This window comes from Sorex fumeus, unplaced genomic scaffold (assembly GCF_029834395.1).
Source record: "Sorex fumeus unplaced genomic scaffold, SorFum_2.1 ptg000028l, whole genome shotgun sequence".
In the NCBI taxonomy this organism is placed as follows: Eukaryota; Metazoa; Chordata; class Mammalia; order Eulipotyphla; family Soricidae; genus Sorex; species Sorex fumeus.
Window position 1 is genome coordinate 4,939,497 of NW_026606085.1, and position 25,219 is coordinate 4,964,715.

The window sequence follows — 25,219 nt, forward strand, 5'->3', positions numbered from 1 at the left end:
TGACAGAAGGGATGGGAGGGAGTATTCTGGAGAGTTGACCCTGGATAGGACGGGGGTGGGCAGAGAGGGTGTGAGGAGGTTGGGAGTGTGAGATTCCTGCTTCTGAAGGATGATCGCGGGGCAAATAAGACAGCTAGACGGAAATTGGGTCCCCGCCGGACTTGGTTCCGTTTCACAGTGCGTGTTCTGGGTGTGAGAAACTCAGAGCTTAGTGCACCCGAGGACGCCGCACCAAAGTTGATCTGATCCTGCAGCTTTCGTGGGAAATGCCGTAGGTCACTGAACCCTACTCTTTGGTCTCCCTCTTTTCTATACCCTCCTTTTCCGCCGTTCCAGACCTCTGGAAAGAGATGCTTTTGCCCTCTCCCATGGCCTTTGGAACGGGTGGACACTTTCCTCTCAACCAGAAATCCTTCCAACCTGTGTTTATCAAGGATCTCTGGCTTGGCATCTTGCTCCTTTCTCCCAGATTTCCCCTCTCTCTCTATTTGCGCCCCTGAGTGCTCCTAAAGCAGAACCAGTTCCCAGCTCTGCGATCTCCAGTTGTCACTTCCCTGTGTTCATGGCGACATCAGCTACCAGTCCCAGTTCACCTTTGCGGGCAGAGGATCTTCTGAGCAACTCATCAGACATCCGTGGGCTGAACCAAGTGTCTTCTGAGGTGACCTCCCAGCTCTATACTTCCTTGCATCTAAATCGCCAGGCAGAAGCCACAGCCCGAGCCCAGCTGTACTTACCTTCCACCTCTCCACCTCTTAATGAGGTATTAGATGGCTTGGCCCAAGAGCTCAGTCAGAGCTTGTCAGTTGGATTGGAAAACAACTTGAAGAAAAAGGTGAGGGAGGTGTGTTTTGGGTACCTAAAAGGTCCTGGGTGGAGTGGTTAAAAAACACTTTCTATGAACCACAGAGATGTCAAGATGTTGGCCTTGCAATGAAGCTGACCCAGATTTGATATCTGGTACCACATATGGTTCCCCAGATCCTGAGCAAAGAACCATGCATAAGCCATGAGATCTGCCAGGTATGGCCCCCAAATAAAAAGCCAAAGTTTTATGAAACGTGACCTCCTATTGTTAGATTTCAGATTTCTTTTGACTAGAGTCGGTCATGCTTATTTCTGGGAACAAATGTTTCTAAGGGAGAGAGTGGCCTGGATACCATAATTTGGAAAATTGTGTAGCTTGCTACTTTTTTGTTTTGTTTTCTGGTCAGAAACACCTGCACTATGAGCTGCTGTGCTTTGAGATTTGGAAGTGAAGATACGGTTTCTTTTTCCCAAGGGGAAAGTAGAATAGCTCACGACTTGCAGCAAAATATCTAAAATCATTCTAGCTCAAGTTCTGTTCGTATGGTTTGAGGTTTTAATGATTATTATGAAACAGTGGAATAAATTATACATTTTACAGAGAAAATAGTTATTAATACGGGATAGAAAAGATGCAAACTGGTTAGGTTTTCTGGAGTTTGAAAAATTGATAGCTATGGGCTTCATTTCTTTAGATAGTGTACGTGCTTTCTGGTTGTCAAGAATTCCTCCACTCTTTGTCTTATCCCACCCACTTTATGCAATTGTACTACCCATTTGGCCTCTGTACACATTTGTTTCTAAATTTTACTGCATCAGTTCTATTTTTCTTGCCTTCTTAGGTACTAGCAAGGAAAAATTCTTTAATTTTTTTTGGTTTTGGGCTACTGTTTTTGTAGTTTAGTGATTGATTATACGTCTTGTACCAACGCAGCAATGCTAAGGGGTTACTCCTAGCTCTGTGCTCAGGAATTACTCTGGCAGTGCTTGAGGGAACCATATGGGATGCCGGGGATTGAACTTGGGTTGTCCATGTGTAAGGCAAATGCCCTACCCACTATACTGTTGCTCCTCCATTCCCGCAATAAAAATTCCTGGGTTTTAAGAATACTCCAAGGTGGGATGGAGGTGGGTTTAAAAAGAAATATTACTCTGGATATGATGTGCTCTGGAAATAGGTGAATATAAAATATATATATATGTATATATATACACACACATATCTATATATATATAGAACAGGTTGCATCATATTTGTGAGTTTTTTTTAAGGGGTTGGGGTGGGGTGTTGAGGTCACACCTAGAAGTGCTCAGGGCTTACTCCTGGCTCTGGGCTCAGGGATCACTTTTGGCTGTGCTCAGGATGTGGTGCTTGAGATCAAACACGAGTCAGCCTCGTGCAAGGCAAGTGCTTTACCCACTGTACTCTCTCTGACCCTCGGTGTTACTTTTTTCCAGGATGGTTCCAAGCATATCTTTGAGATGGAAAGTGTTCGGGGTCAACTCCAGAGCATTCTCCAAACCTCACGTGATACAGCCTATCGTGAGTAAATCCCTTTCCTGTAAGGGAGAACCTAGATTTCAGTCCTAGGAGTAAGTGGAGAGAGGAAGTGTCTGCTTGTTGAGAGGCAATGTTACTCCTCTGAGATGACATTTCAGGAGGAAAGGTCTTTGGGAGAGGGGCCTCAGGCACGGGTAATGTGGAATGGAAAGCCCCTGGGGCGGGGATGTAGTTTAGTGATTGATTATATGCCTTGTGTCAATGTGTGAGGTCCTGGATTCAATTCCTGGCACCAAAAACAAAACAAAGAAGCAAAGTCTCTTTTCTCTCTTTTTCACATGGTTCCTGTTCCTGTCTTTATCTAACCCTGCCTTTGGGATTCCTCTGGCTGCCTACAGGAGTTCCCCTTACCACAGAGGCAGGCTCGGAACGACGGGAAGAGGACTCCTTTGAGAGTGACAGCACAGCCACCTTACTTAAGTGAGTTCTCATTGGGGGTCTCCTAGTTGCTTGCTTAATAGAAAGGAAAGTGGTCTGTTGTGAGTTTTCCTTTTATTGCTTTTGTACCTCTTAAGAGCCTAAGACACGTGTCACTTAGCTTTCAGGGTTTCTTTATAGGGACGGGAGCCTCCTAAGCAGTGTTTGGGAGACTGGCTGGTATCTGACTAACCAGGCTGGACACTTCATATTTGGACTGGGTGATGAGGTCAGGCTCAGCAATGTTGGGATTCACCAGAGCCTCAGCCAGTAATGCTGGGTAGGGTTAAGGGGTGGGGTAACCAATGCCAGGCATCAAACTAGGCCTTGAACACACTAGGCATGCGCCCCAGCCCTTAAGCCTTCGCCTCTTCGCCTTTTCCTGGTGCCTTTTAAAGTGTGTGTGTGTGTGTGTGTGTGTGTGTGTGTGTGTGTGTGTGTATTCTCTCTCTCCTGTCTTCTACCTTTTAGTCCTTTGGGAACACGAACATCTGCTGCCTAGCTCCTGACTTTCTCCTGACCTCTAGTTAGCTTGTTTTGCTGAGACTTTCTGCTGGGAGAAGCGCAATGGGGTGAATCATCGGCTGTGTGCTATTTGTGTCTCTGTCACTACCTAGCTTTATGGCATAGATAGGACATATATTTTGCCCTTTTGGAGTTTTAGTTTCCTTGGCTGTAAAATAACACAGTTGGACTACTGGATCGCAAAGGTCCTCATAACCCTAATGTTTTCTACCCGATTTGCTCAGCACCCGGCCTCTGCAAGACTTATCTCCATCCAGTTCAGCTCAAGCCTTGGAGGAGTTGTTTCCTCGATACACCAGCCTTCGGCCAGGGCCCCCACTCAATCCTCCAGATTTTCAGGGCCTGAGAGATGCACTGGATTCAGAGCATACTCGTCGTAAGGTAAGCCACAAAGGCTTCCTTTGGAAATAGACAAAATTAGAAATAAGGCAGGCACTAGAGGCAGAGTGGGTAGGGGACAGTGCAGTTAATACAGAGAAGGGACCACAGTGACAGTGATAGTTGGAAATGATCATTCTGGACAAGAATTGGGTACTGAAAGGTAAAGTGATATGCATGATAACCTTTCAGTAACAGTATTGCAATCCACAGTGCCTAAAAGGAAAAAAGTGTTGGGTGAGAAAAAGTATCTGCATAGAAGCAGGTTGAAGGGGTTGTTGGGAAGGAAACTGAGGACACTGGTGGTGGGAAATGTACACTGGTCGTGAAGGGACAGGTGTTGGAACTTTTTTTTTTTTGCTTTTTGGGTCACACCCGGCGATGCTCAGGGGTTACTCTTGGCTTTGCATTCAGGAATCACGCCTGGCTGTGCTCAGGGGACCATATGGGATGCTGGGAATCGAACCTGGGTTGGCCTCGTGCAGGGCAAACTCCCTACCCACTGTGCTATAGCTTCAGCCCCAGGTGTTGGAACATTGTATAACTGAATCATGAACAAGTTTCTGTGTGTTTCACAGTGATTCAATTAAAAAAAAACTTTAGGGACCAAAAAAAAAGAAAATAGGAGAAAAAGAAGGCTGAGGGTGCGAGATTGGGTAGTACAGCAAATAAGGAGTTTGCACAGCCAACTTAGGTTTGGTTTCCAGTGCTGGAGATGATCTCCCATGCAGTGCCAGGATCCATGAGTGCAGAGCCAGGAGTAAGCTGGAAGGAAAGAAGGATGAAGAAAGGAGGGAGGGAAGAAGAGAGGGAGGGAAAGAGGGAGGCTTGGTGGGACAAAAGGATGGAGGGATGAAGGGGAAAGAACGATGGGAGAGAGGGAGGGAGGCGAGGAGGGAGGGGAGAAGGGAGGGAGGGAGGGAGAGGAGGAAGGAAGGAGGGAAAGAAGGGAAGGAGGAGAGAAAGAAAGGAAGGGAGGAGGGAAGGAAAAGAGGGAGGAAGAATGGGAGTATGGAGGGAGGGAAGAAAGAGGGAGGAAGGAAAGAGGGAAGGGAGGAAGGGGAGGAAACCCTGAGACAACCTGGCCAAGGAAGATGGTTCAAAGACTTGTATGTGGGAGCCCTAAGCATCTCTTAGGGTGAGTGCTGCCAGGGATGACCTTCCCTCTTCAAAAGAGGACTTGAGGGTTAAGTACTGCATAGAAGGTTGAACTGAGACGTAGCTAAAATGAGTGTTTAGGGAGGCCATCCTTAACCATCCTTTCTGAAATAACATACCTCCCCTCCAGGTGTTCTTCTCTTTTGCTTATTTCATTCACATAATTTATCACTGCATATCTTGTTTGTTTCTCCCGTCAAAAATCTAACTTCAATGAAGGTCATACCTTATCTTATCCAACACTTTCTCCCTAAGGTTTAGAATACACCTGACAATAAATCGCTAGTGTTTGATCAATAAACAATGACATTTCCTGACTTGTTAAAAGGCTTTATAGCTACTAATGATATAGCCTCAGCCTTAATGTTTGACAGGGCAGAAAGGTACAAGTTAGAAGAAAAGTCAAAATTATTGGTTCTTTTCTCTGTTTTTCTCTCTTGATAATTTTTGACCTTGCTGTATTTAATTATTGTACCCCCAAAATTTATCAAGAGTGAAGTAACGTTTTACTCTTTTCAGTGTGGGCTGATGCATCTCTGCCAATAAACTTCTGGCAGTTTTTCTCTGGAGAGCTGGGAAAGGGAAGAAGCTGGAAGCTGAGCCCTTATTTCTCGAGGAGGTGGAGGTCTTGGGTCTCAGAGTTCTTACTCCAGAATTCCTGATTCTCCCTCTCTGAACCTGTTCTTTTTTTTATTCCTTTTTTATTTTATAAAGTAGTTCACAATATTTGATTATATTTAATATTCGAACATCAGTCCCACCACCATCACACCTACCCACCACCATATTTCGGATGTTTCCATCCTGAACTCTGCACCAAAGCAGAACCAAAATAATTTATTTTGTATTGTTTGTTAGGAAAAATGGCTGAAAATGCTCCAAAATTTTTTCTTAGAGGAAAGAGTATAAAGATTGTTGTATTTCACCCAGGGGCCATTAAGCCCTTCTATAAGAGATGACTAACATGTTGTTAAAGGTTGAGCCTTGTGTGCTAATATTTTCCTCTAAGATTGGTTGCCTCCTGCTTTAAACCCCATCAAATGTGGTGCAATACTCTTGGAGTATGGGTGGTGTGAGATATGCGTTTTCCAGGAATAGATTCACTCCTTGGTGAGGCTCATCTGAACGTGTGGAGAGTGGCCGTGTGCATGGCGGCAGTTGAGTTCTGGAGGTTTTTAGCTGCTGGGGCTGGTTCTCTTGAGACGGACAGGGAAAGGTCTCACCCGTCCCCTTCCCGGGCACCCTGAATGAAACAGCCTGGTGTGGGGTTCAGCAGCATAAACCTGTTCTCTCTTTCTCTCTCCCTCTCTCACGCCTTCACTCTCTCCCTCTCCCTCACCTTCTCCCTCTTCCTGCCCCTCGCCACCCCCCCTCTGTTATTGGTCCTCACCCAGTGTTTCTCAGGGCTTACTTCTGACTCTGTGTTTAGTGATCACTCCTGGCAGGGCTCGGGAAACCATATGTGGTGCCAGGGATCGAACCTGGGTTGGCTGCATGCAAGGCAAATATCCTGCCAACTGTACTATTGCTCCAGCCCTAAACCCGTTCTTTCCTTGGGAACCTATTTCCCAATCTCTAGCCCATTTCTCCTAGAGGAGATGAAAAAGTTGGTTATTTGGGCATACTAATGGTTTCAGCACCCATCCTCTTATATCTTCTTTTCAGCATTGCGAACGCCATATCCAGAGCCTGCAGGCCCGAGTACTAGAGCTCCAGCAACAGTTAGCTGTGGCTGTGACTGCTGACCACAAGAAAGATATTATGATTGAACAACTGGACAAGGTGTCAGGGTAGAAGAATGGAATGTGGGTTGGTGTTTCTATGGTGGCAGGCACTAAGGATTAAAAAATAAGAGCTGGCCAACCATTGTTTCTTTGCTTTGTTTATACTAGGAGCAAGGGGTGGGTTTACTGACTAACTGGAAAAGATAATTGTTGACCCAGCCCCTGCTAGCAGAGGGAAGGAGGACAGAAAATTATTTCTAAACTATCTGCCATTTCTATCCTGAGACCCTAGCCCGAGTCGTGGAAGGCTGGAACAGACATGAAGCTGAGCGGACTGAGGTGCTTCGGGGACTCCAGGAAGAACGCCAGTCAGCTGAACTTGCCAGAAGCAAGCAGCAGGAGGTGGGCACCCTGGATTGTGTGGCTATAGAACTTAGGTCATAGATTCCCTCATGGAAAGAAGACGGGAGTTTCCTATAGATTGACCTCAGTCTTGCAATAGCTGTCCTGACAAGTCTGATCTTCTATTTCTTCTTTCACTGGTTTATGTCTACTGTCCAATTTGTCTTTCCAGCCATCCTTACATCATATAGTCTTCTCTTGGACCTCCTAGTCATTTAGTTAACTATTACTTTTAAAGATGACATTACTGATGCTTTTGAAATGTAGTATAGAGAAACTTCCTTCATGCCCTGTGTCCTGTGTTTTCCTCTCTTTCAAAGACAATAACCCGCCTAGAACAAAGTCTTTCTGAGGCCATGGAGGCCCTGAATCGGGAGCAGGAAGGTGCAAGACTGCAGCGACGGGAGAAAGAGACACTGGTGAGAATGTTGGGCTGAGCTAATTTCACTGGAGTCTGTTGATTCCTGCTAGAGGGCCATGGGCTCTTGTGAATTGTGAGCACTTATACATAACTTGTACCAGGGCCATATTTTCCTGTGTGTTGCTTACTAGATACTTTAAAAAGGGGGAGGGGGCCATGTGGGGTTCCATTGCCAAGTACATTCAAAAGACTTGTCAGTTATATCCCTCATTAGAATCACCTGGAAAATTATTTTAAAATGTAGATTACTGGGAACCGTGCCTAGAGGATTGGGTTGAGTAAAGATATGGTGGGATTGTGAAACGTAAGTAAAGGTAAAGGTAAAGGCCCTCCCGTTGATCGTCGATTTGCTCGAGCGGGCCCAGTGACGTCTCCATTGGAGACTTTGTTGTTACTGTGTCTGGCATATGGAATACTCTCGGTAGCTTGCCGGGCTCTCCGAGAGGGGCGGAGGAATCGAACTCGGGTCGGCCATGTTGGCCGCGTGTAAGGCGAACGCCCTACCCGCTGTGCTATCGCTCCAGCCCGAAACCTAAATATTTTGAGAATTTTCCTGGATAACTTTGGAAGTTAAGTTTGGAAGTCTGCTCTAGAGCAGAGCTTAAAAAAACCCCAAAGAACATAAAGTAACAAAATAGGAGACTAACACCCAGGAATAACCAAGATAAATACCAGGAGGTTTACTCCATGGCTTGGAGGCCAGCCGCACACTCTAGGAGTAAAGGCAACTCAGATAGAGAAGGGAGCACCAAATAAAGGGTGTTGGGAAGATCCGCCCAGGATGGGAGATGCATGCTGAAAGTAGACTATAGACCGAACACGATTGCCACTCAATTCCTCTTTTGCAAACCACAGCACCCAAAAGGAGAGAGAGAACAAAAGGGAGGGGTGGGGTGGGGGGGGGAGGGATACTGGGATTAGTGGTGGTGGAGAGTGGGCACTGGTAGAGGAATGGGTACTCGATCATTGTATAACTGAAACCCAAGCACAAAAATTTGTAAGTCTACAACTGTATCTCATGGTGTTTCACTAATAAAAATTTTAAAAAAATAATAAAAGAATGGGAACTGGAAAGATAGCAACAAGAAGGTATTTTCCTTGCAAGTGGCCAACTAGAGTTTGATCCCTGGCACCCCATATGGTCCCCCAAGTCCCATCATGGCTGAGTCCTGAGTGTAGAACCAGGAGTTAGCCATAAGCACAACCAGGTGTGACCCTAAACCCAAAAATAAATAAATAAATGGTTTGGGATGAGACTCACTCAGGCTTCTTATAGCAGAAATGACAAGATGATGACAAGTAGCCAGGTTTGGAACTTGTTGTATGCATGAGACATGCTTTCTACATTTGCATAGGCAGGTATTCTCTTAGTCGTCTGCTTCTAATAGTGAACGTGGTTGCTCACTGGCTAGTACATTATTATAGGCTGAATTTTCTATTCTCTCAAATTTCTTTTGATGATGGTGATAGTTATAGTGTGTTGAAATTACTAAGGGCCAGACATTGCCAGAATCTTTATATATACACCTTTGAGGTATTTTTTTGTATGTGTGTTCTCTTTGAGAGGACATGTAAAACATGTTTAAAGGAATGTGCCGTGCCTTTTCTCTTCTCTTTTTTTTTCTGCTTTTTGGGTCACACCCAGCAATGCTCAGGGGTTATTCCTGGCTCTACACTCAGGAATTACTCCTGGCGGTGCTTGGGGGACCATATGGGATGCCGGGGATCGAATCCAGGTCAGCCGCATGCAAGGCAAACATTCTCTCTGCTGTGCTATCGCTCCAGCCCTCTCTTCTCTTTATATTCAGAGAAAAGAGAGTTTTTACTGATTACTGTTGACTGGAGCAAGCACTGCCTCCTTATTTACTTATTTATTTATTTATTATTGAACTACCGTGGAACACACAGCTACAAAGTTGGTCATGATTGGGTTTCAATCATACAATGTTCTGTTACCCATCCTTTCACAGTGTACATTTCCCACCACCAATGTCTCCAGTTTTCCTCCTGCCTCCCTCTCTCCATCCTACTTCTATGGGAGGCACTTCTCTTCTTTCCCTTGGAGATTTTTTCTTCTTTTTGGGTCACACCCAGCGATGCTTAGGGGTTGCTCCTGGTTCCGCACTCAGGAATCACCCCTGGTGGTGCTCGGGGGACCATATGGGATGCCGGGGATCGAACCTAGGTCAGCTGTGTGCAAGGCAAATGCCCTCTCTGTTGTGCTATCACTCCGGCCCCCCTTGGGGATATTTTTAACTGTTATGGAGTCTGTGGTGCTCCAGTCATGGTACTGTAGTGCTAGGAGGACTACCAGAACTGTATCTGGTAGGGATCACCAGGGCTGAACTTATCTGTACTAGGGTCAGTGTGGTGTCAGAGATCAAACCCAGGGCCTCACACAGTTAGGCATATGTTCTATCACTTGCCTGCATCCCTGACCCCCGATTTTTACTTATTTTTCATAAGACCCTGTTGTCTCTAGTATTTTGCAGATAAGGATGATTTCTCAAGAACACATAATAGTTAACAGCTGGATTAAAACTGATATTTGAACCTAAATCTATCTTATCTACTATTTATAATCCCATCAATTTGTTTTTGGTTCCACACCTAGTGGTACTCTGGGGACACTCCTCACTCTGTGCTCAGGGGCTGCACACATAATTCTGTGTTCAGGGGACCGTATGTGGTGCTGAGATTTTCAACCAGGGTGGTATCCACAGTTTCGTGCTAAACAAGCACCTTCACCTTTGTACTATCTCTCTGGACTTGAACTATTATATTTTTTGTTTGTTTGTATTTGGGTCACACCCAGTGGCTTTCAGGACTTACTCCTGACTCTGTGATCAAGGGGTCACTCCTGGCGGGCTGACGGAACGACACGTGATGCCAGGGATTGTACCTGGGTTAGCCACATGCAAGGCAAACACCTTACCTGCTGTACTATCACTCTGGCTCCAACCATTGTATTTTTTAACAAACATAATTTTTAGTTGACATAGGGATTAGAGAAAAATTCTCATTCTCTTCACGGATACTAAGGACCTTAATTTTCTCTTGGAACTGTAGGAAGAAGAAAGGCAAGCTCTGACTCTCAGCTTGGAGCTAGAGCAACAGCGCTGCCGGACCTTGCAAGAAGAACTCGATGAGGCCCGGGCAGGGCAGCTCAGTGAAAAGCGACAATTGGAGACACTTCAGGTTGCCCTAGAGCAAGAACGGCAGGCCTGGGCCCAGCAAGAACAACAGCTGAAGGAGCGTTACCAGGCACTGCAGGAAGAATATAAGAATCAGTTGGAAAGGGAGAAGGTAAAAGTGACAGGGAATAGGGAACAAAAGGACAGAATAAGTCAAGGCTGGGATAGATGGGATGTCAGGATCTGGGGTAGAGAGTGAAGAACCATGTGCGAGAGAAAAGACTAGAGGCAACAGGAAGGGCTGGCGGCACCAGATACATGCTAGAGTGAGATGAAAAAGATGAGGAAATAGGACAAATGTGAAGAAGAGGAAACTTGGGTTTTAAGGCTTGGAAGGATGAATTGGGAAATAAAGACAGAGGCAGGAAATAATGTTCGTGATTATTTGATTTTCCTGTCTTAGGGAACCATCCAAAGGGAGGCCCAGACGACCCGAGAGGCGCAGCAGCAGCTGGTATTGGTTCAGTCTGAGGTGCGGCAGTTGGAGGGGGAGTTGGATGCAGCCCGGAGTGAGAGAGATTCCCTGCAGCTGGAAATGAGCTTGTTACAGGTTGGGAAATGGTTCTTCAGGTTTCTTTTCTGAGAAGTCAGTTTGGAGTAACATTTCTACGTAAAATAATTGCCAGTGGAACCAGAGAGCTTAGCTGAGCAGGCTGAATGCACTCTGCTTGCAGGAGGCCTGACTTTGATCCCTGGCGCTTCATGGTTCCCAGGCACAGGGTCGGGAATAGCCCTTGGGCACTTCTGGGTGTGACCCCCCCAAAAAAATTGCCAATGAAAGCTAAAATAACATGGATGTTTTTCTGTATGTTTTAATATGTTTTTGTTCCTGAATTTCTCATGGAATATTTTGAAAATATTTTTGTTTCATTGATATTTTCATGGTACAATTTTGGTTCATCTCTCCTCTTGTTTTGGAGGCAGATGGGGCCACATTCAAGTGGTGCTTAGGGGTTACTCCTGGCTCTGCATTCAGAAATTAGTACTTGCCGACTTGGGGGACCATATGCGATGCCAGGGGTCAAACTTGGGCTGGCCGCATACAAGGCAGATACCCTACCCACTGTACTATGCCACCAGCCCCACTTTTCTATTCCTTTTACTTTATTAAAATTTACATTTTCGGTTTTTGGGGTTTTTTTTTTTTTTGTGCCATGCCTAGCAGTGCTCAGGGCTACTTACAGCTTTGTGCGTAGGGAGTCACACTTGGTTATGGTTGGTACCATGGATTGAACCAAGGTTGGCCACATGCAAAGCAAGAATTTTATCCCTGTTACTGTCTTCCTAGCCCCCAGTTTGGGGGGGTGTGAGGTGGGGTGGGGTTAAGCCATATCTGGTGGTGCTCAGGGCTACTCCTGGCTTGAGGGTTGTTCCTAGCAGTATTTGAGGGACCATGCAGTGCCAGGGATTGAACCAGCATACAAGGCAAGTGCCCTAACCTCTTTACTATTTCTCCAGCCCCTTTCTGTGTAGTTTGTTGTTGTTTGGTGTTTAGTTTTGGGGCCGTACCTAGCAGTCCTGAGGGGTTACTCCTGGCACTATACTCAGGAGTTCCTCCTGGGGTTTGGTGACAATATGGGATGCCAGGGATTAAGCCATAGGCAAGACAAATGTGCTATACACTGTACTGTCGCTCTGGCCGCTTCTGTGTAGTTTTATTATTATTTGGGGAGCCTTATGGCCTACTCTTTGTGGTGCTCAAGCACTATTCCTGACTGTGCTCAATCATCATTCCAGGCAGTGGCCAGGGGAACTGTACATCGAGCAAGGTAGCAAACCAGTGTTGGCTGAAGCAGCCACATGCAAAGCAAGTTCCTTACTGCCTGTTCTATATCCCACGCCACAGTATTTTCTTAAATTTATTTATTTATTTGCCACACCCAACCATGCTCAGGGATCACTCCTGGCCCTGGCAGTGCTCAGGGGACCATATGGGGTCCCAGGGATTGAATCTGAGTCAGCTATGTGCAAGGCAAATGGCCCACAGGTTGTATTATCATTCTGGTCCATCCCATGTGTATTTTTTTCAATTTTTTTTCCAACTTACAAACTTGTGATTACATTTTAGTCATACAGTGATCAAGTACCCATCCCTCCACCAGTGCCCATTCACCACCAATGTTACCAGTATTCCTCCTGCCACCCGCACCCCATCCCTCCTTCTGCCTCACTGGCAGGCACATTCCCTCTTACTCTCTCTCTCTCTCCTTAGGGTGTTGTGGTTTGCAATACAGTAACTAAGTGGCCATTATGTTTGGTCCACAGTCTACTTCCAGCACACATCCCCCATCCCAAACAAGCCTTCCAGGCATCATTTACTTGTTGGTCCCTTCTCTATCCCAGCTGCCTTTTCAACCCCAGCATGTGAGGTTGGCTTCCAAGCCGTGGAACAATCCTCCTGTGTATTTTTAAAGTTCTCTCTCTTTTTTTTTTACACTTTTGATACTCATCTGGAAGATTTTCTTTCTATTATCTTTGGCTTCCCCCACCCCCAACACTGTGGCTTACAAAGTTGTTTACTGTTGTTTCAGGTATTCAGTGTTCCAACACCAATCCCATTACCAGTGTGACTTTCCCTCCACAGTTGTCCCCAGTTTTCCACCCATCCTCCAAGTCTGCCCCCTTAGCAGGCACAAGATAGTTTATTTTATACTGCTTGTTATGACAAAACGGCTAATGGAATTATCAAAAAAAAAAACCTTCAGTAGAAGAAAATTTGTGAAAATTGTTCTGTCTCACCATGGGGGTCATTACAGTCATTGTCTGAGGGTTTGCTGAGCTTTTTCTAGCCGAGCCTTCAATGTAATTGTTTTCAATGTAATTTATTGAGCTTAGGTGGCTTCTGTGCTGCTTTCCTGTCTAATTTGTGGGATTTGGAGGTGTCAACTCTAGTATCTGTAGAACTGGGTGGATGAGTTTTCATGACTGTGGCTATGGATGTGGGTGTGACTGCCTGGGCTCCTGGCTGTATAGGGAGTGTGGGGGGGGCTGCTGAGATTAGATATGAAACAGTGAAGTTGGGCTGTTTGCATGAGGAGGTGGCTGTGGGATGTGGGTGCAGCTGCCAGGGCTTTAGCAGGGCAGGGACTCAGACTGTTCACCCCCTGAGGGCACCCCAGAGTTTTCCGGTGGAAGACCTATGTGCTCATGAATTTTTGCAGCTTGTCTGGCATCTTCCAAGATTAGTAGTGAAGCTGTGGGTCTGGGCTGTTGCTTACAGGGCGGCAGCTATGGTATGTGGTTCTATTATCTTTGGATTTTAAAAATTTTTTTATTTGTGGGGCTTGAGGTGCCAAATTGAACTTTAAGTCTTACTCACTTGATGGGTTCTACCACTGAGCCACATTCTTGGCTCTAAAGTTGTTTGGTTTTTTGTTGTTGTTGTTGTTGTTATTTTGTTTGGGGGTCACACCCAGGAGTGCTCATGACTTACTCCTGGCTCTGTGCCCAGAAATTATTCCTGGTGGACTGAGAGACCATATAGGATGCCAGAGATTAAACCCAGGTCAGCCACATACTAGGCAAATGCCCTACCTGCTATACCCACTCAGGCCCCTCCAAAGTTTTGTTGGGGGCAGGCACTCCCCAGCAGTATTAGAGACTCTGGTGATCACTTCTGGCAATACTTTGCCCAGTGATGGAAGTCTTATGATTTCTCAGGCCTGGTGACACATAGCTAGTCAGAGACAGGGGGGCGGTGGGGGTCACACGGCCACCCATGTTTCAAGGGCCCATCAGGGTTACACCAGGCAGTGCTTAGACTACACTGGAGCCACACCAGTGATGCTCCAGGACCATGTGCTGTGGGAATTGACTTTTTTAGTTTTTTTTTTTTAAGTAATTTTTACCCTCCCATCCCTTTATCTTCACATCACAATGATGATGATGTTGTTATCACGTGATGTTGGGGAGGTTGTCCTCATGATTGTGGTGCATTCAAGATGTGGCACACTTTTGTTGTTCAGGGGATCATAATGGTACTTCAGAATTGCACTCAGGACTTGAGGGATGGTACCAAAGATCAAAGTTGCAGCCTCACACCTACAAGGCAGATACTCTGCCTCTGAGCCACATCCTTGCTCTTTACAATTAGCATCATAAAGTAATGGTGACCTAGTTTGAATAATACCAAATTTAGTTCAAGAGTATATAATACTTACTTCCTGTATATCTATTTCTTTCCCCTTCATTTTGTTCTTAAAGATTTATGCAGCAACCTGTTTAAAAAGTTTATGCATTTAGTGATAGGGAACAAAGGAGTTACAAACCAAAAGTGCAATAATATGGACTTTTATATTTACATTTGTAGTAACATTTACCAATGTTCTTTCTGCTTTTGTTGGATTTGAGTTGGATTTGAGTTTCATTTCGTCCTTTTAGCATTTCTTTTAGGGCAATTCTAGGCATGAATATCCTTAGCTTTTCTTTGGGGACTGTCTTAATTTATTCTTTATTTCGGAAAGAGTTTTTCCACAGGTACATTGTTGGTTGTGTACAATTTTGTACTTTTAGATATGTTTTTTAATTTCTTAAGATGGATGCTTGCTTATTTTCAGTTGTCTTTTCTAAACTTCTCTATAAGTACTACTTTAAGTGCATCCTATAACTTTCCTATGTTATTATATTCCTTATTATTTGATTCTAAATATTGGTGTGATTTCTCGGGGGGAGGGGTTTGGAGGGGAGGACTTCTAAGCAAAGTTCAGGATCCCTAGGAGGCACTTTTGACAATTCTTGATGAACTGACCACCAGTTCAATGCTTGGGCCTGGCAATGCAATGCTGCTTTGGGCCCAGAAATGCTGCATTTGCAAGCCATTCTGGATATACCTGGTGCTCAGGGGACCAGGTAGAGTTAGTTTCAGGCTCTGTGGCATGCAAGTCATGTACTCCTGCCTCTGAGCAGTCTCCCTAGCCCATATACTCAGTTTTAAAAGTATAAGGGGGCTGAAGAGAATATAGTTGGTAAGGTGCTTGGCTTGTACATGTCTGATCCAGGTTTGATCCCCAGCATCTCATAAGGTCCCCTAAACACCAGGAGTAATTCCTGAGTGCAGAACAGGGAGTATCCTCTGAGCATTGCCAAGTGTGACCCAAAACCTTTAAAATAAAACAAAAACATTTTTTTCTTTCTTTCTTTTAGTGCTAGTGATCAAACCTGTGGCCTTACATGTTGCTCTACAAGCCACATCCCTGACCCCTGTAGGATTACTGCTTTGGGTAGAACATGGGTCTTCTTCATGTTAAGTATATATTCTAGGCCTAGAAGTCATTTTCACAGCCCCTACCTTTTAAAACTACATATTAGGCAATATTCCATATCAGTACATGTACTTTTTGAGGATTATATAATAATTGCAATGTTTATTAAACACATGTAAATGCATCAGTGACCAGAATGTTAGTTATATGCACAAGAGGACCACTGACAGACTCAGGGTAACCTTTTACCTTTAGGGGTGGGTGGAAAAAGAGTAGGTAGCTGGAAATAAGAACAGCCATATAGGAAAATGATTTTAGGAGGTGGAATTGGCAGTGAGATCATGTAAGACAATGACAATGAGCAAAGACGCTCAGGGGTTACTCCTGGCTCATGCACTCAGGAATTACACCTTGTGGTGCTCGGGGGACCATATTGGATGCTGGGGATTGAACCCGGGTCGGCCGTGTGCAAGGCAAACGTCCTACCCGCTGTGCTATCACTCCAGCCTTAGCTCATGGTTTAACAAAGGGAACCTTCTTTTTACTCCTTGTAGAAAAATTCTTGTTTCTTCATTTTTAAGGCATATATGGGGGAGGGTGGATAAATGGATATTTTGGTGGATTTTATACCTGCCATCATTTTCTGAACCCAATAATGAATGGAGCTCTTTTCTGCGTCCTTCACACCCAGGCCCGATATGAAAGCCAGAGGCTCCAGCTGGAGTCGGAGCTGGCTGTGCAGCTGGAGCAGCAAGTGACAGAGCGGCTGGCGCAGGCTCAGGAGAGCAGCCTGCGACAGGCGGCCTCCCTGAGGGAGCACCACAGGTACGGGGACTAGCTACTCTGCTTTTGCCTGGCAGCAGAGGATGTGCCCCACCTGGAGTCTCTTAGATTCCTTTTCTATTTTCTAACACATTTGATCCTGTCAGCCAGGACCAAAGGTAGGAGAGCTGCCTCCAGATACACTTAGAGGCCCAGAGTACCTGGTAATTTCCACCCTGTGGGGAGTAGTCTTTAGCCAGTATCTTATAGGCACAGGCATATCCTTCTCCAGTTCCCTGGCAGGGTGGGATCTATGGATGTGTACACACATGGCTGAGCTGTGACCTGTACCCTCTCCCTTCCCTCCTTGAGGGGGGGGGGGGGCTGAGGCTCTCTTTTAGTCCAGTCTCTTTTTGCAACCCAATTTGCCCAACTTATTTTTTTTCCTGAAAACACTATTTAAACTTGTTTAATTTTCTTTTTGGGGTGGCAAGCCTTGGCAGTTCTGGGGGCCACTAGGGCTATAACCAGCTGTGCTTGGAGTCATGAGATATTGGGATGAATTTCAGAGCCTCATGCATGTAAGGCATGAGGTTCCTTTGAGCTAGCTCCCTGGCTCTGGAAATACTTTTTGCTGGGCAGCAGTGGGGAGCTGCTCCTGAGCAGTGCTCAGGGTCCTCAGAGCTGCTTCTGGTGATGCTAGTATGTTCCAATGCCAGGGCCTAAGAATGCAACCCTCCTTGGGCCCTGGCATGCCAGGGGTTATTAGGCAGTACTCAGGCTCTGTGTTGCTGAGGATGGGTCTCGGTCCTCCACTCACAAAGCTTTGACCTGACTCCTGTGCTATTGCCCCATACCTGGAAGTAATATTTTGTTGGCCACACCAGGTGGTGCTCTTGGCTCAGTGCTGTGGGTAAGGGGAAGAGGTTACTTTTGGTGGTGCTCAGGGAACCAGAGGTCTAACCTGGCCTCCAGCATGCAAAGCATGCACTCAGCACGTTGAGCCATCTTTCTGTCTCCTGGAAACACTTGTAAAATTAGTCATTTTCCCATTAGTCTTAATATTGAGTTTCCACTCTGAATTACCCATCCTAAAGCCGCATTCTGATCCTACCTGACCACTCCCCCATGAACGCAAACTTGACTTTCCTCACTTACGTACTTTTCTCACTTTTTTCAGCTCAATTCTTTTTTCTTACCTGTGTCCTCTCAGGAAGCAATTGCAGGACCTCAATGGACAGCACCAGCAGGAACTAGCTGCACAGCTGGCTCAGTTCAAGTTGGAAATGGCAGAAAGAGAGGAGCGGCAGCAGCAGGTGGCACAGGACTATGAGCTCAGGTACTGGGAGGTTCTCAGTCCTCAGATCCTTTTCTTTGCCTGGGTCCCAAACTGGGACTTAGATCTGCCTTTAAGGTGATCCCAGCTTCTTTCAGAGTTTCATATTCAGCTTACTCCATCCTGAGAGGCTGCTTTCAACCCAGCCATGTCTCACCTCTGGTATCTTTTCTTCAGGCTGGCCCGGGAGCATGCGAGAGTGCGGGAGCTGCAGAACGGGCAGCAGCAGCTGGAGGAGCAGCGGGCGGACCTGGTGGAGCGACTTCAGGCCATGCTGCAGACCCACTGGGAGGAAGTCAGCCAGCTGCTGAGCACGGTCACTCTGCCTCCCAACCCCCTGGTCTGTTGCCCTTGGAGCTGAGTTGGCTCCGGATAGGGTTTAGCTAGATATCTTCTCAGGAAATCTTCCAAGGGACGTCCTAAATTCAGTTCTTGAGACCCACATTACTGGGAACAAAAGAGAAATCTGTAAACATTATCAAAGAATAACTGTCTCATCACCAAGATACATCTGTTTCATATAGCTCACCATAGCTCACCCAGATGGGTGCCATTACCTGGGGCTCTCTCTTCTCTGTAGCCATGAGGTAATAAGTATTTTGCTGAATAGACCACTGAATTAATTATGATATTATGGGCAAAAAATCCTGTTGCTAAGTTCTGCTCTAGAACGGGGTAGAGTCTCATCGTAACCCTTCTTGTGCACCTCTCCCACTTTTCTGATGGGGTGCAAGGAGCCCTCCCAAGATTTGCTTAGGGGATCTGGGGTCCTTCCCAGTAATTCTTGGTCAGGTTGGCCAGTGGTTCGGTGTGAGGGCCCAAGGATGTGGTGCTGCTTAGGCCCCACAGTCAGTGATTATCTAGGCCATCCCAGCAGTGCTTGGGAGTCTCCAGGACTCCATCAGTGATGCTCTGGGGGCCATGTGGTTTAGATCAAACCAGGGTTGGCCTCATGCAAAGCATGAGTCTTATCCTCTGTGCTATCTCTTCAACCCCTTCTCCTACTTCTTTTAATTATAAAAATTTCATCACTAAATTAAATTAATGTAACCACCATTACTGATATCTTGAATGTCCCACCCTTAGTTGCCTTCTGTTTTTGTTGTATAAATTTGGGGCAGGGGGAAGGGTTGGTGGTTTTGCACCACACCTGTGATGCTCAGGGGTTACTCCTGGCTCTGCACTTAGAAATTACTCCTGGCACTACACAGGGGAATGTATGGGATGCTGCGGATTGAAACTTGGTCAACTGCATACAAAGCAAATGCCCTACCAGCTGTACTATCACTCTGGCCCTATTTTATAATTTTTTTATTTAGCCAAATGCTTTTTGGTGGACATTAAAATTGTTTCATGTATTTTGATCCTGTAAAGAGTGCTATAACAAACATCATTAATATATGTCTTTGTGCAAGTGTATCTGAAATTTCTGGAAACAAAGTTATAAAGTTAAGAAACCATTTTAAAATTGAATAGAGGGAACTGGAGATACAGTACAGCAGGTAGGGTGCTTGCCTGGAATGCAGCTGACCCAGGTTCAATCCCTGAGATCCCAAATGGGTCCCTGAGCCCTGGCAGGAGTAATTCTTGAAGGCAGAGCCAGGAGTAAGTCCTGAACACTCCCTGGTGTGGTCCAAAAACAAAAACAAAAGACTTTTTCTTATAGAGAGCTAGAAAGATAGTACAGGAGTAGGGCACTGGCCCTGCACATGGCCAACCCAGGTTTGATCCCTGGCATCCCATGTGGTCTCCTGAGACAAAAAAGAAAAGAAAAGAAAACAGAATGTGGTTCAAGTGGTAGAGCTTTGGGCTTGATCCTTTGGCACTGCATGCACCCTGAGTATCACTGGGTATCATAATAGTAAATATTCTTATTAGCTTTTATTTGTATGGTATTAAATCATTAGATACTATTTATTGAATATATGCTTTATGTGGAGTAGAATCCCTCTAAAGAAAGATAAATGCACATATACCATGCTTTCATTAGATAGGCATTTATCAGAATTTGGTTTTATTTATTTTGGGGCCATGCCCAGTGCTCAGGGCTCATTCCTGGCAGGGTTTGAGGGGACCATATGGGATTCCAGGAATTGAACCTTGGTTTGCTACATGCAAGGCAAACACCGTACCCTCTGTACTATTTCTCCCTCCCCAGAATTTGGCTTTATGTACCAAACAATGTACCTGTGAAAGCATAAAGATAAAATATGAATGAAAAATTTGATTTATGGAAAAACTGGATCACCAAAAATATGGATCACCAAATTTCATATGTGTATGTGTGTGTTTCGACCATACTTGGTTGTGCTCAAGGGTTACTCCTGGCTCTGCACTCAGGAATTACTCCTGGCACTTCTCAGGAGACCATATGGGATGCTGGGGATCGAACCTGGGTGATCACTGCAAGGCAGACGCCCTCCCCACTGTATTATGGCTCCGGCCCCCCAAATTTCCTTTTTTTTTTTTTGCTTTTTGGGTCACACCCGGCGATGCACAGGGGTTCCTCCTAGCTCTGCACTCAGGAATCACTCCTGGCGGTGCTGGGGGGGCCATATGGGATGCTGGGGATCGAAGCTGGGTTGGCTGCGTGCAAGGCAAACACCCTACCCACTGTGCTATCGCTCCAGCCCCCCCCCCCAGATTTCCTTTTTAAGAAAATTCCACTAATTTGTTATTAAAGTCATGTACTCTTTTTTTAAAAAATATTTATTTATTTATTTTATTAGTGAGACGGGCTGGAGCGATAGCACAGAGGGTAGGGCATTTGCCTTACAAGGGGCCAACATGGCCGACCCGAGTTCGATTCCTCCGCCCCTCTCGGAGAGCCCGGCAAGCTACCGAGAGTATTCGATATGCCAGACACAGTAACAACAAAGTCTCCAATGGAGACGTTACTGGGCCCGCTCGAGCAAATCGACGATCAACGGGAGGGCCTTTACCTTTACCTTTTATTAGTGAGACACCATGAGGTACAGTTGTAGACTTACAAATTTTGTGCTTGGGTTTCAATTATACAATGATCAAACACCCATCCCTCCACCAGTGCCCATTTCCCACCACCACGGATCCCAGTATCCCTCCCACCCCTTACCCCCCCCCCCCCATCCCACCCTGCCTCTGTGGCAGGGCATTCCCCTCTGTTCTCTCTCTCCTTTTAGGTGTTGTGGTTTGCAAAAGAGGCATTGAGTGGCAATCATGTTCAGTCCATAGTCTACTTTCAGCAAAAGTCATGTACTCTTATCTCTTTAAATGTACTGAGATTTGACTCTTTCCACTTCTGTCTTGTGCCTAGGTTCCTGTTGCCAAACCTTCCAGCCCTGGGCCTCAGGAACCAGAGAAGGGAGAGAAGAGGATCTGGAACATGCCTCAGATGGCAGTGGCCCTGAAACCTGTCATGCAGCAGAGCCGGGAAGCAAGAGATGAGCAGCCTGGAGTACAGCCTGTTCTCGGCTCTTCCCCAGATCTCAGCCTTCTGCTCGACCCCCCTTTCCCGAACCAGCATTCCTTCCAGCCCCTGGAGCCGAAGCCAGATCTCACCTCATCCTCAGGTCAATGGGACAACTCATGGTGGTCCCAGTGTTCCATTTGACTTTTTCTTACTCTTCGTGATTAAGTATTTTGTTCCCTAGAAGTCAATGACCATAAGTTGAGAGCAACAGAAATCCAATCAAGTTGTTCAAATAAGGGGCATGCAGGGCTAACAAGATAGCTTAGAGCACTGGATAGCCTACTTTACCTAGAGGGGGTCTAGATTCAATCCTGGTACTGCATGACCCCCAAGGCTCCTCTCAGAGTGACCCCCAGCACGAAGTCAAGAGTAGCTCCTGAACACTTGGGTGAGGCCCGAAACCAGAAATAAAGGGTGAAGGATCTCATGGAAATGTGATGGAGCTGGACCTTACTAGGGCTGAAGTTGAGACCAGTGTCACTCTCAAGAGCTGACGTAGCTTTTCCTCCTCACTGAGTATCCGTGGGCTTTGAATTCTGCCATAAGAATTTCTAGAATTTTGCCTTTTTTTTTTTGCTTTTATAACTTTGACCTGCATGAATTGATGAGCCAAGCCACTGTCAAGTCACAGCATGATAAGTACTGTATACCTGAGACCTTATACACACACACACACACACACACACACACACACACACACACACTCACACACCTCACATGCATGCACACAACACACGTACAGTTTCACCTTACGTCTAGGGCCTTCTCCTCTGCAGCTGGGGCCTTCCATCCTGATCATAGAGCAGAGCGGCCATTCCCTGAGGAAGAGCCTGGGTCTGATGGGGATGGCTTCCTAAAGCGAGGGCTGCCACCTCCTCAGCTGGAGGGCCTCAAGCATTTTTTGCACCAGGTAAGAGAGGGTCCTCTTGTCCTCATTATTTTCTTTTTCTCTTTCTCTTTTCTTCTCTCTCCTCTGGGACTCTAGACACTTCCCCCTTTTAGAACTAATTCTCAGCTTCTTACTTTCTTAGTCGAAGTTCTATCTCATAAATTATTTTGCCACTAAATCCGCTGGCCTTAGTTCTTAATTCACTACCACCCCTGCTTCCTTCAGATGCTTCAGTCATTTCTTTGGTCCTCAGGGAACCTTTCTGTCTTATTCCCACCAGCTGCTGGAGACAGTCCCACAGAACAGTGAGAACCCTTCTGTTGACCTGTTGCCCCCTCAGTCTGGTGAGTACCAACTCTCAAGGAGGTTGGGATTGTGCCTGGTAAAGATGAAAGGGGGTTAACAGGGAATTTTTCATTTCTGATAGTGGTAATGGAGTGTCATGAAGGCCATGCTGTGTCCTTGGCTCTCTGTCCCATTTCCTTACTGTTGTCTCTCTTCTTTTGGGCACAGTGCTGTGGATTGAACCTAGGACCTCACACGTGCAAGGCAACTCCTCTCCTGCCGAGCTGTATCCCAGCCCCTTTGATCTTTCCTTTTGCTAGGTCCTCTGTCCGCCCCATCTTGGGAGGAAGCCCCTCAAGTGCCACGTCTTCCACCCCCTGTTCATAAAACTAAAGTGCCCTTAGCCATGGCATCTAGTATTTTTCGAGTCCATGAGTCCAACGAGTCGACCCGTTCACAAGGCAATGGTCCCAGCAGTGGGTCCCCAGAAAAAGGTAAGCTGGTCCCATTTTTGTGGAGAGCTAAAAGGGAAGGTGTAGAGCCAGTACCTTGAACCGAAGGCCCTTCTAGATGCCTATGGAAATGTAGGGTGAGGGATGCCAGTGGGGTCTCAGGATGATGACCCTTCATGATACGTCTTTCTCAGGTGGAGATGAACTCACATTCCCAAGGCAGCTGATGGAGGTGTCTCAACTGCTGCGACTGTACCAGGCTCGGGGTTGGGGAGCACTGCCTGCTGAGGATCTGTTGCTTCACCTAAAGAGGCTGGAGCACAGTGGGTAAGACCCTTAACTAGTGAAGTGTACATTGCGAGCCAGGAAATGCCTCAGCAGGGAATAGTGGGTGTGTATGTTGAGTCTTACCTTTTGTCATTTTCTGTGGAAGAAATGGAGGCTGAGTGTAGATGCAGTGATGATGAGATCTCTGCTTTCCACCGTTCTTTTATCTCTGCTGTCCTACCTATTTCGTCTTTAAAAATAAAAAGCTCATGTCTTCCTATCTTAGGAGTTTGCTCCCCCTTCCCTCCATCCTCTCCCCCTCTCCTCCCTTTCTTCCCTCCCTCCCTCCCTCCTTTGCCAGGATCAGAGGATGTGTTCCTGCTCAGGCCCTGCAGTACCAGGGTTACCCATGCCACACCTAGCAATACTGGGGGACCTCCAGGGCTTCACCTGGCATGTGTAGGGGACCATATGGAGCTGAAAATCGAACTGAGTTGGGTGCCCTAACCACTGTTTTTTGTCCTAGCTCCTCTCTGTAGGGGCCTTTCCAAGCAGTGTTATAGGGGTCCAGGAGGCCGCTCTTGGCAATGCTGAGCTTTGTGGGGGTGGGCCTGCTTGTTTAGTGTTCTCAGGGGCCACCAGGGCTACACTGGGAGGTGCTGGGGCGATATGCCATGTTTGGTGTCACACTCAGAGCCCCTTGCATGTTTTAGGCCTCTGTTCCATCAATTTGAGCTTGCTTCCTGGCCCCAGGTTTCCCCTCTCTTCATCCTGCAGCTCCAAATGCAAAACTTTAGGCTTTGGCCATCTAGAATACCTGATTCCACTAGTGTTTCCTCTTCTTTGGTCTCAGGACTGTCTGGTTGGTTCTTATCCTAAAGGTAGACACTTGCGGAATAGTTCTTTAGTCCAGAATTGGGAAAGCCGTGGGAGGTTTCCTGTCCCTATTTTGTGATTTTTGTGATCTGCTTTCCTATCCCTATTTTGTGATTTGTGTGACAGGAATGAGAGTCGTGGGGAAAATGCTCCCAGAAGGAACACAGATGCTCGCTTGGGTGAAATCTCCCGGAAGGAGGTGAGGAAAAGTAGAAGGGCAGGGGTGAAGGATGCAATGACTCATCGCTTCTCTACACCCCTCCCCCAACTGGCTTCGTCTCTGGTACCCTCCCACCTGAAGGGTTCATATATTAATTTTTTCTTTTTATTTCTCCTCATCTCTCAGATTCCCTCCCAAGTTCTCCCTCGCCGCCTCGCTACGGCTCCTAAAATGGAAAAACCTTCAGCCCGGAAGAAAAGTGCTCATCCTACCCCTAGTAGCATCAGGAGTCGGGGGGGAATCTGGAGATAAGCCCGTTACCCTTCTCCCCTTCATTTTATTATTGCCACCACCCCCATCATCATCATTTTAATAAATGCTCAGTAATATGTACTAACAGTTATGACTTAGGAATTTGGAAAGTGGAGGTTTAGTTGGAAACTTCCTTGTAAGAGACTTCACTTTATTCCACTGTCAAATGTTTTTCTGTTCTGTGGGAAATGACATAAATTCCTCAAAAGAAAACGCTCTAGAGCTAAGTTTAGTGTTTTTAGTGAGCTAGGGTTCAGTGTCTCAAGATAAAGCTCTGGTTGGTAGGATTATTGATGATCCTTATTTTCATCTTTGTACTTTTCTGTACTTCCTAAATTTTCTGAAAGAGAACATATTACTAATCATAAAAAACCTTTTGTTTCTTTTTATTTTAATTTCTATTTTTTAAGAAATTGAAATTTCAATAAAAGAGTTAATTCGTGAAAGTTTGAGTAACATTTGTTGGGAAGACAGTTTTCCCTTTTAAAAGAAGATAAATCTTGGAGCCAGATATTCAACAGGCTAGAGTTCATACTTTGCATATTTAATACCTGGCACCACATGGTTTCTTGAGAACTGTTGGGAGTAACCTTGAGTTGGGAATAGCTCCCACATACCTCTGGGTGTGTCTAAAAGTATGA

General features: G+C 46.0%; 1 protein-coding gene across 6 annotated transcripts; it reads left to right on the forward strand.

The window, feature by feature from the left end:
- Positions 1 to 114: 114 nt before the first annotated feature.
- Positions 115 to 24,964, forward strand: CNTROB (centrobin, centriole duplication and spindle assembly protein). 6 transcript variants are annotated; one of them, XM_056114868.1, is made up of 19 exons: positions 115 to 835; positions 2,266 to 2,350; positions 2,707 to 2,788; positions 3,535 to 3,691; positions 6,512 to 6,628; positions 6,856 to 6,972; positions 7,293 to 7,391; positions 10,463 to 10,699; positions 10,991 to 11,137; positions 16,480 to 16,613; positions 17,764 to 17,889; positions 18,064 to 18,202; positions 21,182 to 21,437; positions 22,114 to 22,247; positions 22,507 to 22,570; positions 22,832 to 23,005; positions 23,158 to 23,290; positions 24,233 to 24,305; positions 24,453 to 24,964. In XM_056114868.1, the coding sequence occupies exons 1-19, from the start codon at positions 563 to 565 to the stop codon at positions 24,576 to 24,578; spliced, it is 2,673 nt and encodes an 890-aa protein (XP_055970843.1). In that variant the 5' UTR covers positions 115 to 562; the 3' UTR covers positions 24,579 to 24,964. The 6 variants fall into 6 exon arrangements, with proteins under 6 accessions (XP_055970843.1, XP_055970841.1, XP_055970846.1 ...); XM_056114866.1 differs by having other exon boundaries at positions 18,064 to 18,226; positions 24,453 to 24,962; XM_056114871.1 differs by having other exon boundaries at positions 115 to 661; positions 18,064 to 18,226; positions 24,453 to 24,962.
- Positions 24,965 to 25,219: the final 255 nt, after the last annotated feature.